The 19,513-nt window shown below is 36.6% G+C and overlaps 2 protein-coding genes across 3 annotated transcripts; one reads left to right on the top strand and one right to left on the bottom strand.

Annotated features, from left to right (window-relative positions):
• Positions 1-9,326: 9,326 nt before the first annotated feature.
• Positions 9,327-12,058, top strand: LOC25487965 (dicer-like protein 4). Its single transcript, XM_024776113.2, has 5 exons — positions 9,327-9,488; positions 9,602-9,800; positions 9,929-10,040; positions 10,809-11,193; positions 11,393-12,058. Exons 1-4 carry the CDS (start codon positions 9,450-9,452, stop codon positions 10,999-11,001), a joined length of 543 nt encoding a protein of 180 aa, XP_024631881.1. The 5' UTR covers positions 9,327-9,449; the 3' UTR covers positions 11,002-11,193; positions 11,393-12,058.
• Positions 12,059-14,956: 2,898 nt separating this feature from the next.
• Positions 14,957-18,703, bottom strand: LOC25487963 (probable receptor-like protein kinase At1g80640). Of its 2 annotated transcripts, none has more exons than XM_013610130.3 (10): positions 18,431-18,703; positions 17,435-17,605; positions 16,830-17,077; positions 16,612-16,744; positions 16,447-16,510; positions 16,252-16,348; positions 16,063-16,162; positions 15,796-15,914; positions 15,615-15,704; positions 14,957-15,522 (listed from the first exon to the last, which is right to left on the bottom strand). In XM_013610130.3, the coding sequence occupies exons 1-10, from the start codon at positions 18,501-18,503 to the stop codon at positions 15,370-15,372; spliced, it is 1,248 nt and encodes a 415-aa protein (XP_013465584.1). In that variant the 5' UTR covers positions 18,504-18,703; the 3' UTR covers positions 14,957-15,369. The 2 variants fall into 2 exon arrangements, with proteins under 2 accessions (XP_013465584.1, XP_039686864.1); XM_039830930.1 differs by having other exon boundaries at positions 16,675-16,744.
• Positions 18,704-19,513: the final 810 nt, after the last annotated feature.

The following is a 19,513-nucleotide window of genomic DNA, read 5'->3' as shown; positions in this document are numbered from 1 at the left end:
TATGTAGTTTTGTTTATTTGCAAGATTTCTAATTTGTTTAAAAATCCTTCGATGAAAAAACAAGTCTTTTGCATTTGCACATCATGCATCATATGCATCATGCATTGGTCACAAAGGCTTCCAAGTGCTCACTAGCTCCTGGTTTCTCTGCCGCAGTGTGAAAAGTGGCTCGTGCTCAGAGAGTTTACGAACCTGATAGAACCGATCGAACCAGAGAATACAGAAGAAAGAAAAGGGCTATGGAAGAAGAGAACACGCAGCTTCGTACTGAATTGGCATCTTTAAGGGAGGAATTGGCCAAAGCTCATGATGCTATGACTGCTCAGGAACAACCAGTTCCTGTAGTTTCTACAGCTGCAAATGTGACTCCTACCGTGACAACTGATCCCCGCTCTATCATGCCATCCGGGTATCCTTACGGGCTTCCGCTGTACTATACTGCTAACACAGGGGCAGGGACCTCTGGTACTACCAACAATGGCCCAATCCCAGGGGCAAACTTAACTCCTGTTAGTACCGCCTTGACTCAAGCTGCAACAACTGTTACCGAACCTATTGTGAATGCGGTGCCTCTATTTGTTCATGCTAATGCGCACCACGGGAGTATTGCCACAACCGGAACTATGGAAGAGAGAATGGCAGAGCTTGCCAAAGAGCTCCGACGGGAAATTAAGGCCAACAGGGGAAATGGAGACTCCATTAAAACCCAGGATCTCTGCTTAGTATCGAAGGTAGATGTTCCAAAAAAGTTCAAAGTCCCGGAGTTCGACAAATATAACGGGCTGACTTGTCCTCAAAATCATATTGTCAAATACGTCCGGAAGATGGGCAACTACAAGGACAATGATCCCCTTATGATCCATCACTTTCAAGACAGTCTGATGGAGGATGCTGCAGAGTGGTATACTAGTCTGAGCAAGAATGACATCCATACCTTTGATGAATTAGCCGCTGCTTTCAAGAGCCACTACGGGTTTAACACTCGTTTAAAGCCGAATAGGGAGTTCCTCAGGTCCCTATCTCAGAAAAAGGAGGAAAGTTTCCGTGAATATGCGCAAAGGTGGAGAGGGGCAGCTGCCCGTATCACTCCTGCTTTAGATGAAGAAGAAATGACCCAGACGTTCTTAAAGACGTTGAAGAAAGATTACGTTGAGAGGATGATCATCGCTGCCCCGAACAACTTTTCGGAGATGGTCACTATGGGAACCCGTCTTGAGGAAGCAGTCAGGGATGGAATCATTGTGTTTGAGAAAGCTGAATCTTCTACGAGTGCATCGAAGAGGTATGGTAATGGACACCACAAGAAGAAAGAAACGGAAGTGGGGATGGTGTCAGCTGGAGCCGGTCAATCAATGGCTACTGTTGCTCCTATCAATGCAGCTCAAATGCCTCCGTCATACCCATACATGCCGTACTCTCAGCATCCGTTCTTCCCACCGTTTTACCATCAGTACCCCCTGCCGCCGGGTCAACCTCAAGTGCCCGTCAATGCAATTGCCCAACAGATGAAACAACAGTTGCCGGTTCAACAACAACAACAACAACAACAGCAGCAGCAATATACCAGACCAACTTTTCCTCCTATACCAATGTTGTATGCAGAACTTCTTCCGACTCTACTTCTCAAAGGGCACTGCACAACCAGACAGGGCAAGCCTCCACCTGATCCATCGCCTCCCAAGTTCCGTTCGGACCTCAAGTGTGATTTCCATCAAGGTGCTATGGGTCATGATGTCGAAGGATGCTACGCGTTGAGGTACATTGTAAAAAAACTCATAGACCAAGGAAAATTGACCTTTGAGAATAACGTCCCTCATGTCGTCGACAATCCTCTTCCGAATCACGCTGCTGTAAACATGATTGAGGTATATGAGGAAGCTCCCAGATCGGACGTTTGTAACGTTGCAACTCCTCTGGTGCCACTACACATCGAGTTATGCCAAGCCTCTCTGTTTGACCATGATCATGCCAGTTGCCCAGAATGCTTCCATAATCCTTGGGGTTGCTACGTTGTTCAGAATGACATCCAGAAACTGATGAACGACAATTATCTGACTGTCAATGACATCCAAGAAGGACAAGCTGCTGGCTGGGGCAAGTTAATACAACTCCTTGATAATAAGCATAAAGAGGGTCTCGGATATTCCCCAACTTCAGGAGTCTCCACATGAATCTTCTACAGTGCTGAGTTTATCAATGCAATTACTGAAGAGGCGACTGGATGTAGTCCTAGGCCTATGTTTGTTATACCAGGAGGCATTGCGAGAAATTGTGATGCCATCAACATTCATTCAATCATGCATGTTTCCGAATAATGTGTCTTGTTGCTTAAGTGTTTTGTTTTTCAAAATAACCATCCTCTCGCTCTGCCCGAAGCGAAAGTGATATTTCTGGAAGGGCGTGTTTGTTTCGGCATCGCCGTTATTAACAAAAATCGTCGTTTCTTTCACGACTTTTATTTTTTAGTGATTTTTTTTTTCTTTTTTTCTTGGAAATAATGGTAATACCAGAAAAAACCAAAACATCTTTATTTTTCTTATCAATTTCAAAGAACTGCATAAAAGAAAAAAAAAAAAAAACCCTTTTCTAAAATCATTCAACCATTCTATGCAGTTTGAACCATAATAAACCCGTTGAACACAGTAATCCTACGGTTCCTTCAAATTTTGAATTCCCTGTGTATAAAGCCGAAGATGAAGAGGATGATGATATACCATATGAGATCACTCGACTGCTTGAGCAAGAATCAGCCTATTGTATGGAACGATGAATGCCAGGAAGCTTTTGATAGCATCAAGAATTACCTGCTGGAACCACCTATCCTTGTCCCTCCCGTGGAAGGAAGGCCTTTGATTTTGTATTTGTCAGTGTTTGATGAATCTGTGGGATGCGTGCTTGGTCAACAAGATGAGACTGGAAAGAAAGAACATGCTATCTACTATCTGAGCAAGAAGTTCACCGATTGTGAAACTCGGTATACAATGCTTGAGAAGACTTGTTGTGCTCTAGCTTGGGCTGCCAAACGCCTGCGTCATTATTTGGTGAATCATACAACTTGGTTGATATCCAGAATGGATCCGATCAAGTATATCTTTGAGAAAGCTGCTGTTACTGGAAAGATTGCACGCTGGCAGATGCTTTTGTCTGAATATGATATTGTGTTCAAAACTCAAAAGGCAATCAAAGGTAGCATTCTTGCCGATCATCTTGCTTACCAACCTCTTGATGATTATCAACCAATTGAGTTCGATTTCCCCGATGAAGAGATCATGTATTTGAAATCAAAAGACTGCGAAGAACCGTTGATTGGTGAAGGTCCAGATCCCAATAGCAAGTGGGGTTTAGTCTTTGATGGTGCTGTCAATGCTTATGGTAAAGGAATTGGGGCAGTCATTGTATCCCCACAGGGGCATCACATTCCTTTTACCGCCAGAATTCTGTTCGAATGTACCAACAACGTGGCTGAGTATGAAGCATGTATCTTTGGGATCGAGGAAGCAATTGACATGAGAACCAAACACCTCGACATCTATGGAGATTCTGCGCTCGTCATCAATCAGATAAAGGGTGAGTGGGAGACCCACCATGCTAAGTTGATTCCTTATCGTGATTATGCGAGACGTTTGCTGACATATTTTACAAAGGTTGAGCTGCACCATATTCCTCGTGATGAGAACCAAATGGCTGATGCTCTTGCTACTCTATCTTCCATGTTTCGAGTAAACCATTGGAATGACGTGCCATTAATCAAAGTGCAACGCCTTGAAAGACCTTCGCATGTGTTTGCTATTGGGGATGTGATCGATCAGGCTGGTGAATATGTGGTTGACTATAAACCCTGGTATTACGACATTAAACAGTTCTTGCTGAGCCGTGAGTATCCGCCGGGTGCTTCCAAACAAGACAAGAAGACCCTGAGAAGATTGGCCAGCAGATTTCTGTTAGATGGAGATATTATGTACAAGAGAAACTATGACATGGTGTTGTTAAGATGTGTTGATGAGCATGAAGCGGAGCAGTTAATGCATGATGTACATGACGGTACCTTCGGGACCCATGCTACAGGGCATACTATGTCAAGGAAGTTGTTACGAGCAGGTTACTACTGGATGGCCATGGAGCATGATTGCTACCAGTACGCCAGAAAGTGCCACAAATGTCAAATCTATGCTGATAAGATTCATGTGCCTCCGCACGCTCTCAATGTTATGTCATCCCCATGGCCGTTCTCAATGTGGGGCATCGACATGATTGGAAGAATTGAACCGAAAGCTTCAAATGGTCATCTTTTCATCTTAGTGGCAATTGACTACTTTACCAAATGGGTTGAAGCAGCATCTTATACCAATGTGACCAAGCAAGTGGTAGCTAAGTTCATCAAGAACAACATCATCTGTCGATATGGTGTTCCCAGCAAGATTATTACCGACAATGGTACCAACCTGAACAACAATGTGGTGCAAGCTCTTTGTGAAGAATTCAAAATTGAGCATCATAACTCTTCTCCCTATAGACCTCAGATGAATGGTGCAGTTGAGGCCGCCAACAAGAATATCAAGAGAATTGTCCAGAAGATGGTAACCACTTACAAGGACTGGCATGAGATGTTACCCTATGCTCTGCATGGCTACCGTACTACCGTGCGCAGTTCAACCGGGGCAACCCCTTTCTCTCTTGTATATGGTATGGAAGCAGTTCTTCCTTTGGAAGTGGAGATCCCGTCTCTCCGTGTGATCATGGAAGCAAAGTTATCTGAGGCTGAATGGTGCCAAAGCCGGTATGATCAGTTAAATTTGATTGAAGAAAAACGCATGGATGCCATGGCTCGTGGACAGTCGTATCAAGCAAGAATGAAGACTGCTTTTGACAAGAAAGTCCATCCTCGAGAATTCAAGGTAGGGGAACTTGTATTGAAAAGGAGGATAGGCCAGCAACCCGACCCAAGGGGCAAGTGGACGCCTAACTATGAAGGTCCTTATGTTGTCAAGAAGGCCTTCTTCGGTGGTGCTTTAATCCTTACACACATGGATGGTGTAGAACTTCCAAATCCAGTGAATGCCGATATAGTCAAGAAATACTTTGCCTAGAAATGTGAAAAGAACAGCGTGGTAGGTCGAAAACCCGAAAGGGCGGCCTAGGCAAAAATGCGCTTCCCGGTGGATCGAAAACCCGAAAGGGCGGTCCAGGCAAAAATAAGGGACAAAAAGAAACAAATATGAAAAGCTCGCTGAGATTGTACACAACTCAGGCAAGAATGAGCGTCTCGATGAGCCGAAAACCCGGAAGGGCGGTTCATGCAAAAATGAGATTGAAACAAAAGGCAAGTAACTATATCTAGTCAACCACCGTCTCCCTTGGGGCATCTGCAGCTGTTAATGACCATCTTCATCTGAAGTTTCTGTACTTGTGAATTCAAAGTTTTTTGGGAAATGTAATGATTACTGTGTTCAATGTACCACCAACCAATAAAATTACCATTTTCCAAGCTTTGTGAATCCGTGGAGTCACGCCTTCGGCTGACCACCACTCTTATACATCAAATTGAGCCTGTGCTTTTGTTTAAAACTCTATTTTCTTCTATTTTCAAAGCTATATACAAATCATTTTCCTTCTATTTTGATAATGACAATGCTTGAAACAAACATTTTGAAAATTGAAAACCTTTTGTCTATTTTGAAAAGCAAACCTGAGCAACAGGGTACATTCAAACGAAACATGCATAAGCGAGAGTATGTCGATGTCTATTTCAATATATGTTACAAGCAGGTTCTCCTCCAAGATAATCTGTGGTCAATGGCAAGAATGAAAAAACAGAACGAAAATGCATGAAAATGAATGAGCTCGCTAAGTTGAAAACCCGAAAGGGCGACTTAGGCAAAAATGAGCACCCCGCTGGATTGACAACCCGAAAGGGCAGTTCAGGCAAAAATGGGGCATTGAAAAGAATTTATTGCCCCGGTGGATCGAAAACCCGAAAGGGCGATCCAGGCAAAAATGGGATGCAAAAAATGATGAATGAAAATTGAGAATATAACATGCAAAAAGCATTGACCACAGATGCAATGTCTACAACGTACCCAGCACTGAAATGCCCAGCACAACGGCGTTTTCCCCAGTAAAGTCTTCCAAGATTCTATCTCCAGCAAGTTGCATACCTGCCTGCCCTCAGCATTGGCTCCGATACGTCTCCCAACGACGTCATCTCCAAAGAGGATTTCCAAGAATGTGTAATATAGCACGAGCCACTACGTGCCCAATACTCTGATGTCTTGTCTTCCCCGTGAAGTCGTGCCTACAAACTGCCAACAGTCATGCATTACAAGCATTCATACATGCATAATCATGCATATTACGTACCCATGCATATTAATGAATCTGTTATATCATCCATACATATTGCATTTCCAATGTCAACATCAGTCTCAATTCAATACTCATGTCAGGTTCTCTGTCAAAACCTTGTGAGCCAATAATATCGGTCAATTTCTACCTTTCAAATCAAATCGACGTCAAGTCAATCTCAATCTATATTTTGTCAAACAAACTAATCCCCAGTGAATATGTTTCTGTTCGGTCAAGTGGCTAGTTCAAGTCCAAGAACAGCTTGTACCTATCAATTTGCTTATGTTGTCGGTCGAGTGCCCAGCTCAATCCAAGAGCAGCTTGTACCTATCTATCTGTTTGTCTCCGGTGGAGTAACCAGTTCGCATCCAAGAACAAGCTCGCACCTGTCTATTTGCCTTGCTTTCAGTCGAGTAACCAGTTCGAATCCTTAAGAACAACTCGTACTTGCCAATTTTCTCTTTTTCCCAGTCGGGTCACCAGTTCGAATCCATAAGAACAACTCGCACTTTCCAATATCCCCAAGTGAGTTACCAGTTCGAATCCATAAGAACAACTCATGTTTGTCCAGTAACCTCTATCCCCTGTGAAGTGACCAGTTCGAATCCATAAGAACAACTCGCAGTTGTCTGTTTGTTTCATTCCCGGTCAAGTGGCTAGTTCGAATCCAAGAACAGCTTGTACCTATCCAACTTGTTTCTAGTTTCCCGTTACTCTGCTATTCACTATCTTTGTCAATGTCTACCAATCCCGCAATGGATACGACATATTTTGTTAATTCCAATCTCCATGAGGTCTTGCATTTATAATCCAAATGATGCATAGCATGCATATTATTTGAAAATGGGTAGGCGTATTTTTACGTCCAAACACAGTGCAAATGTTAATATTTAAGTATCTTCGTCCTGTCAAGCCAAAGACTCCGTCTCTTGACTCTCCAGACAAAGAAACTTAAGTAGGGGCAGCTGTTATACCCTGTTTTTGGACCTAAAAATACTGGGCCCAATTTCATTTCAAACTTTGTCAATTATCAAATTTCAACTGCACAGTTCAAATTGTCTCTGCCTCGCAGTATTTTCAATCACAATTTTACCTATGTTTTTCTTGCATAAAACCTTTCGAAATGTCTTTACTTGTCTTGTAAGTCATTCAAAAGTGTCTCTGAATCATTACATTGCTTTTTCTACAGTTTATTTCAAAATTTGCAAAAAAAGTCATACAGAAGGGTATTTTGGTCATTTCCTGCAGTGGGACCCATTTTCATCCTTGTGACTGTCTCTGAGTCTTTTCAGATTGTTTTTTTTACATTTCATCAGTAAACCTTGTTAAGTTCATTTCAAACTTGCGTCTGAGTCAGTGTCGAGTCAATTTGAATCTGTTTAGGTCATTTTTAGCCCTAGGGGCATTTTGGTCATTTCACACGAAATTTTGACATAGGGAGGTTACTTTGAAGTACCTCATTTAGGCCATTGGTTCGTTTTAGTCCGTTTTGTCAGTTTTATTTTTGTTTCGCTTTACGTTTAGTTAAATTACATATTTTAATTCATTTTTATTTTTACTTTGCATTTTAAATCCTTCAACTTTTTAAAATTGCATTTAAGTCCAAACTGTCCAATCTTTATGTTCTTTTTAGTTCTATTTTTAAAAATTGCAGTCCAGTCCCATATTTTACAAAATTGCAGGGAGGTCCTCAAAGTCCAAAACTGCAAGGCCGTGCCTTTTTTTCCAGATCCAGGTGTCCTGTTCTCATTGGTTCAGATGCACACTTGTCAGCTATAAAAGCAACACAGTGGCAATGAATTTCACACGTTTTCCATTCATCAAGTGCCAACTCATAAACACAGAATCACACCTTCATTTTTTACAAATAGTCTCTAAAAATAAAGCGTAGAAATAAACTTAGGAGAGCGGTTCTTATGGAATACCATAATCGCTCCGGGTGCCTCACACCTTCCCGTAGCGAAAACGACCCCCGAATTCGGAAACTCAAGGGTTTTTCTCCTTTTACCCTTCCCAAGAAAAAAGAGGGATATCAACGGTCGAAAGGTACAAGTCCAATTAATGGCTTGGCACCCAAAAACCATGATAACAGCTGATAGCATATAAGAGTAACTATAAGAGTAATTGTATTTCAGGTTTGAATGAATATTATTGATAAGTGTTGACCACATATATTGTTCAAAAAAAAGTGTTGACCACATATGTACAATACACTATCCTATACTTAAGGAAGGAATGATCAATTCCTTAATGACTATCAATAGGAATAATGGTCATGACTCATTATAATTGATCTCTGTAGTGTTGACTGTTGGCAATGATGGCTAAGATTACATTGCTATCTAAATAATAAATACAATAAGATATACAAAATAATTATCCTCTAATAGATCTTTGAGTTACTTAACCATTTAATCTAGAATTCGATCTCTAACCGGTGTGTATGACAAAATATTTATTAGGATAGATCAGCTCTTTAAATTGATTTCAACTACATTAAGGGGATTAATCTCTACTGCATGCGGATGATTCTTCAGTTTACCAAGAAAATATCAAATATTAACACATCTTAAAAGATGACAAAATTAACTCTTTTGACATTTTTATTATTTAGAGAAATACAAGATAGTGTTCATTTTAACAATAACAATTTTGTTAATTATCCATCTTGAGGATAAATTTTTACATTTTTTTGCTACAAATTTAAAAAACAAAAATCAGATGGTAAGTGAAGGAAATAAACTCACATTTAATATACAGATGCAATTTCTATTTATGAGAAAGATTGTACATAAAGTTAATATTGGTATGACCCATTTCCAAAACTATCTTACCAAATGGTACAAGTAATCTCCCATTTATGTAATTTCTCAATTACTTTTTAAAAAGAAAATGGAGATAATTTATCTTTACTGTGTACAAACCAGAAGATTCCCTAATGTGAATAAAAAGACAAGAGATATCTTAATTAAGGAAAAGACTAAAAACACCCTTGAATGAATGATAGTGTAAATTTAGGTACTGCATGAAATTTCTAACTACTATTTCATTCTGTTATTTGCACAGCTGAAGTCTGTTTACATACAACATCATACACAATACAAAACATGGACAAGAGCAATAATTCTTCTCACTCCACCTTCAAGGTAATAATTTTTTTTCTTCATCTTTTTTAATTAAAATAAACAATTGGGTATATGAAAAATTGTTTTTTTTTTTTTTTTAAATTGGTTGAAATTGAAATTCTTATCTTTTGCAGAGTAAACCAAAAAAATCAAGAACAAAAGTTTATGCTGCAAAAATGGTGAAACCCAACATCAATAATCAAATGAAAATGGTTGAAACTGTTGAAAGCATTGTTCAAAATCCAGTCTTGAAAAACATTGATGATGTTCTTGAAAAAATCCAATCTTCCAAAGAGAGTGTCATTTTAGGGAAGACAACAACTTCAGATGAAGGTAAAATACCATTAATTATTACATGTTTTCCAAAAAATTTCATTTTTTTTTTTTTGTATCTTTCTTGTAAAAATATTTGTTTTTCAAGAAATGAGAAAAATGAGTATTTTGGTATTATTGTTTGTTAGGTATGAAGAAAGGGTGTGGTAGATCAAAGCTGTATGAGACATGTGCTGTAAATCATTGGAAGCCTCCTGTGTTTGAGTGTTTTAAAGAGGAAGGACCATGTCATTGCATAATGTAAGTCTTTTTGTATACGAATGCTTTTATTTATGGAAAAAAAACTATGGTTATGATGATTGAAATGAAATTTTCCATAAGTGGCATATTTTTTGTGTTGGTAGCTGCAAGTTTATATAAATCAGAATCAATATAGCAAATAAGTGACATTTTCTATTTTGATTTATTTTTTTCGGGGTGCCAGAGTATCGAACTTAATTAGGTCACCGAGATTGAAGAGCAAATTTTCAACCAAGTGATTCTAGGGAAACCGGCTTTTATGTTAATTTCTCAGCTGTAGATTTTAAATCAGGATTTTGTATATAAACATCTTACAACTTAGGTGCATAAGTTCTTAGAAGAGGCATAGATTAGTGGCCTATTGCCCACACAGACACGAAGAGGGGGAAGGGTGGAAACCTAGGATCAAACCCAGACACCCGCATAAAACGTCCTCACTGCGAAACACTAGGCTCTAACATCTTGTAGATTTATTTCTGTTAATTCTTGTTCACAAGATTTTTTCGTTGCATGTTGGTATCCAGCTAAATCTGCTGCAATATTAGTCTTAATATAACCATTTATTGCTATGAAAGTTGTTTAATTTTTTATCCGGATATCGACCAATATTTGTCTTATTGCATGACATTACTATTATACTTCGCTGCCCTTTTTTGCAATTCATGATGAAACTTAAGGAAATACAGTCATTTCTCTTCAAAAAAAGAAGGAAATACAGTCATAACTTTTTTCTTGTTGTTCTCGGTCACCAATTGATGTTTTTCACAGGTTCACATTCAAAGTTATTGTTGAGATGGAGACAGGTAAAGCATCTAAAAACATAGAGACAAGTGAAGTAACCAAAACCACTGTAGAGGTTTATGGTGCTCCTCATAAAAAAAAGAAAATGGCAGCAGACAACGCAGCCGAGGGTGCGTTGTGGTACTTAAAGCATATAGATTTTGTTTTGAAGAACAAATAAATAAAGTACAAATTATTGTATTATTGTATATCATCAACAGCCAAGGCCTCTACTGCCACAGTTATTTCACTCCTCAGTGATGCTATCTAGACTTGGTTGCCAATAATCAGAAGACCATGCTCTCTTAGGAGAGCTTCTTTTTCCTGCCAAATCTGTCTTCCTCTTCCTGTTTGCTGTATTGCTATCACGAAGGTCAGTGCTGCTCGATGATGTTCTTGTTTCCTTTGTTGCATTACTGACATTTGCTTTAGTCACACCTCCGTTAAATAGGCGCACAAAAATTTTATCATAAGATAAACTGCCATTTGTTTCATTTACATCTACACTCTGATTTCTAACATCCGATCTGGTTTCTGATTTCTTGCTCTCGTTTTTTGAACGTTGCTTGTAGTTGTTAGCTTTCTTCGCAATATGTTTCTTCCTAAAGATACAGCAAGTAGAGATCATACCATCATCTTCCTTCACTGTGCGGGATTGTGTGTTTCTAGTCTCATCGAGTAAAGAACCGATTGTCATTTCACGAGCAGGAGAAGGAGAGTTCCTTGGAGAAAGACCTTGAAGCTTTCGTATTGTGCTTATTGGTACTACATAGAACTTTTGTCCAAGCATGAGCACCGTGTCTGGTTCAACAACTGCCCATGGTTGCTGAAATACAAACGGATGTGCAACACAGCATCTCGGGTTGCGGCACATAATCTCAGCTGCAGTCACAGGTCTGTCATGAACCTCAACACGACCACCGGGATGGACAATCCGAAGAAGCATGGTCTTTGTATTATTAGTACAAATCCAGCTTGAAGATGGCATGGTTTCTGTCACTGGGGAGGAGGAAGAGGATAGAGTGGGAGAAAGCTTCTGTAACCTTTTTGGGAAGGTTTGGAGAGTATAAGTAGGTCATCAAGGTCAACGGAATAAAACAAAATTACAAGATTTATGGTTTACCTTGTCATCATAAAAAAATACTCTTCTTGGTCTTTGGCTGTTACTGATATCAATCATTGATACTATCGTTACATTTGTTTCACCATCCTTACATAGTAGATTTATTTTGTATGTATGTTTTTCTCTTGTTTAAATTTACTGTAGTGCATTTGTATCCTACTAAGCATTTCTTTTTTCACCGTGGAACTAAAAAAGTTTCATAGTAGATGCTCCTTTGTTCAAAACATAAGCATTATCTTAAAATATAAATAATGAGATTATGAAAGATGTGAAATAGGCATTATGTCACAATGCATCATGTTATTTTGTCAAATTAATTGATTTCAAATTTTGTCAAACTAATTGATTTCATAGATGCACTTAATGATAGAGGTGACTCAAATCTGATTTTCATCACCAATGTAGATAATCCTAATTACTCCCTTCGTCTCATTTTAGATGTTTCATTTAAGCTTTGCATACTTTTTAAGAAAATAATTAATTGTGTTGATTTCAACCATAAAAAAATTTTCATAGACTAAAACACCCCTTAGTTATAGTAGTTAATGGAGCAATTACTAGGTCAATTGAAATACAATAAATAAGTGGGAATGAATTTCATGCAGTGACATTACCCTACAGTGGAATCCCAGACAATCAAAAAAATTAGTTAGAGGATGAAAAAAGAGAGAGATGGGATTTCGTCCTGATTAAAATTAAAATTGGAGGGTGTCCAATGAAAAGTTCACGGGAGGGAATCCTTTCCTTAAATAAGGGTATATTAGTCAAAAAATTAAGAAATGTTACGTTGATATTAAATGACAAATAACTTGACACATAGAAATATTGCCAAAGAAACACTTATAATAAGACAGATAGAGGTTTTTGGCTTTGTTTGCGAGTTGGGTTTTGGAGGGGAGGGGAGGGGAAGGGAAGGGAAGGGAAGGCTTATGGAGTGGTAAACCTTGTTTGCGAGTTTTGAATGGCTTCATTTGTTCAATTTTAAAGTTCCCCCAAATTAGGGGGGTTTGGAGAGTTAAACCTACAAATTGACAATTTTGCCCTTATAATAATTCAAAATTCCAATTTTAGACATTACTGAATTATTACAATCTTTTTCAAAAACAACTCATTCAAAACAACTTATTTATACAAAACAGCTTATTACGACCTCATTTTCAAAAACAGCTTATTTATGCAAAATAGCTTAATACGATCTCTTTTTCAATAACAACTTATTTATCCAAAACTGATTGTTACGGCCTCTTTTCAAAGAAGAGTTTATTCAAAATAGCTTATTTATGCAAAACAGCTTAATACGATCTCTTTTTCAAAAACAACTTATTCAAAACAACTTATTTATGAAAATCAGCTTAATACGACCTCTTTTCAAAAAAAAAAAAACAGCTTATTCAAAACAGCTTATGTATGCAAAACAGCTTATTACGACCTCTTTTCACAAAACAACTTATTTATGCAAAACAACTTATTAGGATCTCGTTTTCAAAAATAACTTATTCAAAACAGCTTATTTATGCAAAACAGCTTATTACAACCTCTTTTCAAAAATAGCTTATTCAAAATAGCTTATGTATGCAAAACAACTTATTACGACCTCTTTTCAAAAAACAGCTTATTCAAAACAACTTATTAGGATCTCTTTTTCAAAAACCGCTTATGCAAAACAACTTATTTATGCAAAACAGCTTATTATGATCTCTTTTTCAAAAACCGCTTATACAAACAGCAATTTATGATCTCATTTTCAAAAACCGTTTTTTCATAAATAAGTTGTTTTGAATAAGCTGTTTTTGTAAAAGAGATCGTAGTAAGTTGTTTTGGAGAAATAAGTTGTTTTTGAAAAAAATATCGTATTAAGTTGTTTTGCAGAAATAAGTTTTTTTGAATAAGTTGTTTTTGAAAAAGATGTCGAATTAAGCTGTTTTGCATAGATAAATTGTTTTGAATAAGTTGTTTTTGAGAAAGAGATTATAATAAGTTGTTTTGTATAAATAAGCTGTTTTCAATAAGCTATTTTTTCAAAAGAGGTCGTAATAAGCTTTTTTGCATACATAAGTTCTTATGAATAAGTTGTTTTTGAAAAGGAGATCGTATTAAGTTGTTTTACATAAATATGTTGTTTTGAATAAGTTTTTTGAAAAATGGTCGTAATAAGCTGTTTTGCATAAATGAGTTGTTTTGAATAAGCTGGTTTTTGAAAAGAGGTCGTATTAAGCTGTTTTGCATAAATAAGTTGTTTTGAATAAGCTGTTTTTGAAAAAGAAATCGTAATAAGTTGTTTTGTATAAATAAGCTGTTTTGAATAAGCTGTTTTTTGAAAAGAAGTCGTAATAAGCTATTTTGTATACATAAGTTGTTTTGAATAAGTTGTTTTTTAAAAAGAGATCGTAATACGATCTATTTTTCAAAAACAGCTTATCTTATGAAAAACAAATTATTATGAGGTCGTAATAAGTTGTTTTGTAAAAATAAGTTGTTTTGAATAAGCGGTTTTTGAAAATGAGGTTGTAATAAGCTGTTTTGTATAAATAAGTTGTTTTGAATAAGTTGTTTTTAAAAAAGATTGTAATAATTTTAGTAATGTCTAAAATTGGAATTTTGAATTATTAAGAGGGCAAAATTGTCAATTTGTATGTTTATCCTCCCAAAACCCCCAATTTGGGGAACTTTAAAATTGGACAAATGAAACCCTTCAAAACCCCCAAAACCTTTCCTTTGTTTTTTTAAAACTCGCAAATAAGGGTTTACCACTCCATAAGCCTTTCATTCCCTTCCTCTCCCCTCCAAAACCCAACTCGCAAACAAAGCTTTAGAGAATATGCTTAACTTAAGTAATAAATTATACTTTGGGAGGTGACTAAATTTCCTTGAAGTTAATGACCATATAAAACATGAGACACTTGACAAGGTTTTCGGAGGAATTTCCCATCCTATGTTTGTTTGCATCCATGGAAACTAAACTACAGTAAGTCAAACATTCCAAATCGTGAACCTCAAGAAATTCTGCCGATACTTGAAAAAGCAAAGTGTGGATAATATTCCTTTGTTTTCTAACCCGTTCTTGTTGTTTCCCCATAGTTTAACTTCAAAACAAATTTTAAATTTACATGACCTGTCCAAAACGAAATGGAATAAATACATGCTTTGTTACATTACATAAAAGGAACAAGATGGCTACTATTAGATATTCCTCTTTGAATAAATAAAAAAATGATTTAAAAAAGTTCCCAAATCCATGAAGCACGGACACAGATACTATGCGCGACACCGATAATAATAATTTTAGCAAATGACATAGTTCAATGTAACCATATGTGTCGGTGTTGGGCATCGATATGTGTCCGATGCTGGGACAACGCCTAATCCAAGGAGTGTCTGTGCTTCATTGGCTCAAATACTACCATATAAAACACTTTTTTTTTTAAATCATTGAAGATTTTCTGAGCCGATTGGTTCTGTAACTCTGAGTGACCCTCCAAGCTCTAAGGGTACCAAAGGGATGAGAGAGTGTAGAACATCTGTTATAAGTGGCCTATAACTTGGTTCAGCTTGCACACATAGCACAGCCACTGCAGCTACCTGTAGAGTAGAATGTTGAGATGAATTAAGAAGTACTAGCATTTAACACTCAGCATTAAAACATGTGATTACAGTACTTCTATTCAATGAACCTGATATAAATGCTTCAAATCCATTGTATTTTGGATAACAGGATCTAGAATACTTGGAAGCTTTGATCTGTCGGTTAGCTGAGGCATGGCCTACATATTGAATTTGAAAGTCTTAAACCATAAAGTACAGCAAAACTTAAATTTTCATCCATATTCTCCATTATGTAATAATAATACATACCCATGTAACCAGAGATTGATATTGATCTGAGGACATATTATGCATTGGTTTTCTTCCAGTAAGTAATTCTAGAAGGACAACTCCGAAAGCATAGACATCGCTCTTATCAGTTAGTTTACCTGAAAAAAGTTACCATTGTTAAATTTTGTTGAGTAAAAAGAACAAAACATCAAGTTCCATAGTCCGAGTCAAAGCTTAATTATAATCTCATGCACCTAATCAGTATTTATTTAGCATAATCATAATTGAAAAACTAATAATATATACCATGTGATATGTACTCGGGTGCCACATATCCTAAAGTTCCCGACATCTTCATGTTCTTGTGTTGCACGCCAGATGCTACAGCAAGTCCAAAATCTGATAGCTGAATCACAAAATTCAGTATAAATGTAAATATAGGTTTTACTATTAGTTGACAACATGTAAGCATAATATGTCAAAGTATAATCTAACCTTGGCATTAAAATCAGAATCCAGAAGAACATTGGAAGATTTCAAGTCTCTATGAACCACAGGAGGATTGGAATGCTCGTGGAGATATTCTAATGCTCTAGCAGAAGAAATATGTATCAGTCATCATAGATAAAACAAATGGTATTCTACTATTAACTAGTTTTTACTTTAGCACTATACGATTCACAGACTCACCTAGCAACATCAATCGCAATTCTTAACCGGATATACCAAGTTAAAGACGATCCACGAGTAGGCCCTACAATTGTTAATACCAATGAAAAAATTATATAGTGGTTAAATTCCCCCAAAATGGGATATATTTTCCTCTTTTCTAAATCAACATTAGTAAAAATCTACCGTGCAATTGAGATTCCAGAGAACCACTCTCCATGTACTCATAAACAAGAAACCTCGATTCACCTTGAATACAGTAGCCTAGGATTTTTATGATATTCTGATGCCGAATCTTGCTCAACAAACTCACTTCATTCTGCAAATTCAGTGTAATAACTAAAGGCAAATTCAGTATGCAAGGAAATAGTACACATTGAAATCTTATTGTAAAGGATCATCACCTCAAATTCTCTATCAGCATTACTGTCTGCTTTCTTGACAGCAGCCTGGAAATGTTCATCGAAACGAGCTCTGTAAACAATTATAGAACCAGTCTCTCCCATGATATTATCTTGGGAAAAGCTGTTTGTTGCAGACTCTAACAACTGAAAGTCGAAAATAGCAATTGAACTCTTCTTATCAGCCATTCTTGAGTAGTTAAGTTTAGCACTAACAGCGCTTAAGGTTTCCTTTTCCCCTTTTGCAGCCTCTACAAGTTCAAAAAATATATGAATGAATGACATAACAGGAATTTTCTGTGCCTGCATCACCTCAGCTCGGTGAAAAAAACAAAGTGAATCATACATTTAGTCTTTAAATTATAGGTGTAAGGCACTCAACTAAAATTCAAAATAATCGCAGAAATTCAAATTCTTCTATTACAATAAACTTTTACGGACTAAATTGGCCGACAGAAAAAGACCAATGTAATCAACGATTTTTTATTTCAGGAATCATTTTAAAATTTCGTTAATTTTTAGGGACTAAATTGACTACACCCTGATAAGTGATTCACCAAAAAAATAAGACAGAAATAAAATTTCACAAGTGAAAACAGACATCATACCTATTATTCCATTACTTTTACCAGTGGAGCTTGTTAAGTTTTTATGCCGACGAAAGAAGATATACAATACGAACACGAAGATTCCAGCAAGAAGAGCAGAACAAGCAATTAGTCCTACTAGAATTCTCTTATTCAAATTCCGGTGGTGCACTATTCTAACATCCTGATTTCCTGTATCATTAATTATAAGACAATTCAACAGATCATTAAGCACCATATTCTAAATCAATGTATAGATAAATTCACATAAAATAAGAGCCCGTTTGGATTGAGTTATTTTTTAGCTTATGCAAACAAATAAGCTTTTATTAAACTATTCATAAGCTTGTGAATGTAATTTATAAAAAAACAACTTAGGAAGATACAATATTTATTTGTGGGAACTTATGAATTGACATGAAAGCTTATTTATCTGCATAAGCTATTTTTCATATGCTCAAAAGTAAGTCAATCGAAACGGGCCTAAAATGATGATGGGTTTTACAAGCCATGAAATTGACGGTTTATTCAAATTGCACATAAGAATACATAAGTTGGGAGATCTTGAAAGTAAAAAACAAGCTTGTTTGATATGAAAGTAAGACTACTTATGATTTTCCATAGACTCAACCAAAATTGTACAATTTAACATCCTTCAATTGCAAGAAAGAATACATTTTTCAGAAAACAAACTTGTGAGTTGTACATGTCAACAAAAAAATTGTCACATCCACCACAATGAAGGAAAATTGATCATATCATCGTAACAAAAAAAAATATAGTAAAAAACTGATTTTTTTTTTTTTTTTTTCTAGTTCAGGGTTTCAACTTTCAAGTTCAGAACTTATTAGCATTTTAGTATTATATGAAGTACGAATAAATAAATTTGTCCCCGTTGTTACAACCTAGTAGTTCGACCATAAAAAATATTTTATTTGGAATCTCGGGCTCAAACCCGGGTTACCACATTCCTCCTTGCCTATAAAGAAATAAAAATAAAAATTTAGAATAAGTTACCTGGAGATTGAGCTTGAGCATTTGCATGAAGAATTGTTGAGGAAATAAAAATGAGAAGAAGAAGAAGATTCATTTTGTTGGAATAACTTGTTGTGTACAGAACCTTCTTTTCTGTTGTTATTTCAATTTTTGAATCATCATGATTCTCTTTGCACAAATGGACAAAGCCTTTCTTTCATAGAAACCGATAAAGCACTTTTTTTTTTTTAATAATAATCCTTTTTTTTTTATTTCATGAATGAATGAAATATGATATACTAAGTTGGTTCACTCATTAATAAGAGAGAGAGAGAGAGAGAGAGAGAGAGAGAGAGAGAGAGAGAGAGAGAGAGAGAGAGAGAGAGAGAGAGAGAGAGAGAGAGAGAGAGAGAGAGAGAGAGAGAGAGAGAGAGAGAAATAAAGGCGCAACATGGAACATAATGACACGTGGCAGTTATTTAAAGGTGAAGGAGAGTTTCAAAAGTTATTGAGAGGAAAGGGTTTTGTGAGGGACCTGATTGCAATGCAATGCAAACCATGTTGATGTGGGTCAGAATCATTCATACTACACCAACAACTTTAATGTGCTTTGCCCTTTTCTTTTTCCAACTCTATTGAAAATGAAATATTGAGTAAGAGGCCTTTGGATCTTTACCTCCTCTTCTTTTTCAAATAGACAATAGAGACTTATCAATCTCACTCATTCACGGTCCCCTTGCTTGTCAAATTGGTAGTTGATAAATCATACCTTTTAGACTTTGCCATTTGACATTTGATACCTTCACTTTTTGGGTTTTATTAAATTCTCAATACATATTGTTCTGGGGTAGAACTTTAGTGACCTTTACCATCATAGATCTCGCACATCATTAAGGTCATCTAGTTAGGTTAGGCTCCACCCCTTCTAAACCTAATATCGCACTAGGGTCATGTTCGAGTCATGCATCCTTGGGCGTGGTCAAATACCAAATAGAATTATTCGAGTTTGGAAAGTGTTGTGGCAATTGCGAGTTAGAAATTTTATATTTGATGAAAAGATGGGTGTTGAACAATATATAAGTGGAAGGGACGATAAATTCAATGTCTTACAATTTTAGGTAGAGA

This window comes from Medicago truncatula, chromosome 2, assembly GCF_003473485.1.
Source record: "Medicago truncatula cultivar Jemalong A17 chromosome 2, MtrunA17r5.0-ANR, whole genome shotgun sequence".
NCBI classification, from domain to species: Eukaryota; Viridiplantae; Streptophyta; class Magnoliopsida; order Fabales; family Fabaceae; genus Medicago; species Medicago truncatula.
Note: the sequence above shows the minus strand (reverse complement) of the source record. Positions and strands in the feature narration are given on the sequence as shown.

Bases quoted from the DNA above. Each gene is read 5' to 3' on its own strand.
- LOC25487965 (XM_024776113.2), top strand. From the start codon at position 9,450: ATGGACAAGAGCAATAATTCTTCTCACTCCACCTTCAAG. The intron at 9,489-9,601 runs GTAATAATTTTT...TATCTTTTGCAG, and splicing joins CTTCTCACTCCACCTTCAAG to AGTAAACCAAAAAAATCAAG. The intron at 9,801-9,928 runs GTAAAATACCAT...ATTGTTTGTTAG, and splicing joins GACAACAACTTCAGATGAAG to GTATGAAGAAAGGGTGTGGT.
- LOC25487963 (XM_013610130.3), bottom strand. From the start codon at position 18,503: ATGAATCTTCTTCTTCTTCTCATTTTTATTTCCTCAACAATTCTTCAT. The intron at 16,745-16,829 runs GTGATGATCCTT...CTGAATTTGCAG, and splicing joins ATGCTGATAGAGAATTTGAG to AATGAAGTGAGTTTGTTGAG. The intron at 15,915-16,062 runs GTATATATTATT...AACTTTTTTCAG, and splicing joins ACCCGAGTACATATCACATG to GTAAACTAACTGATAAGAGC.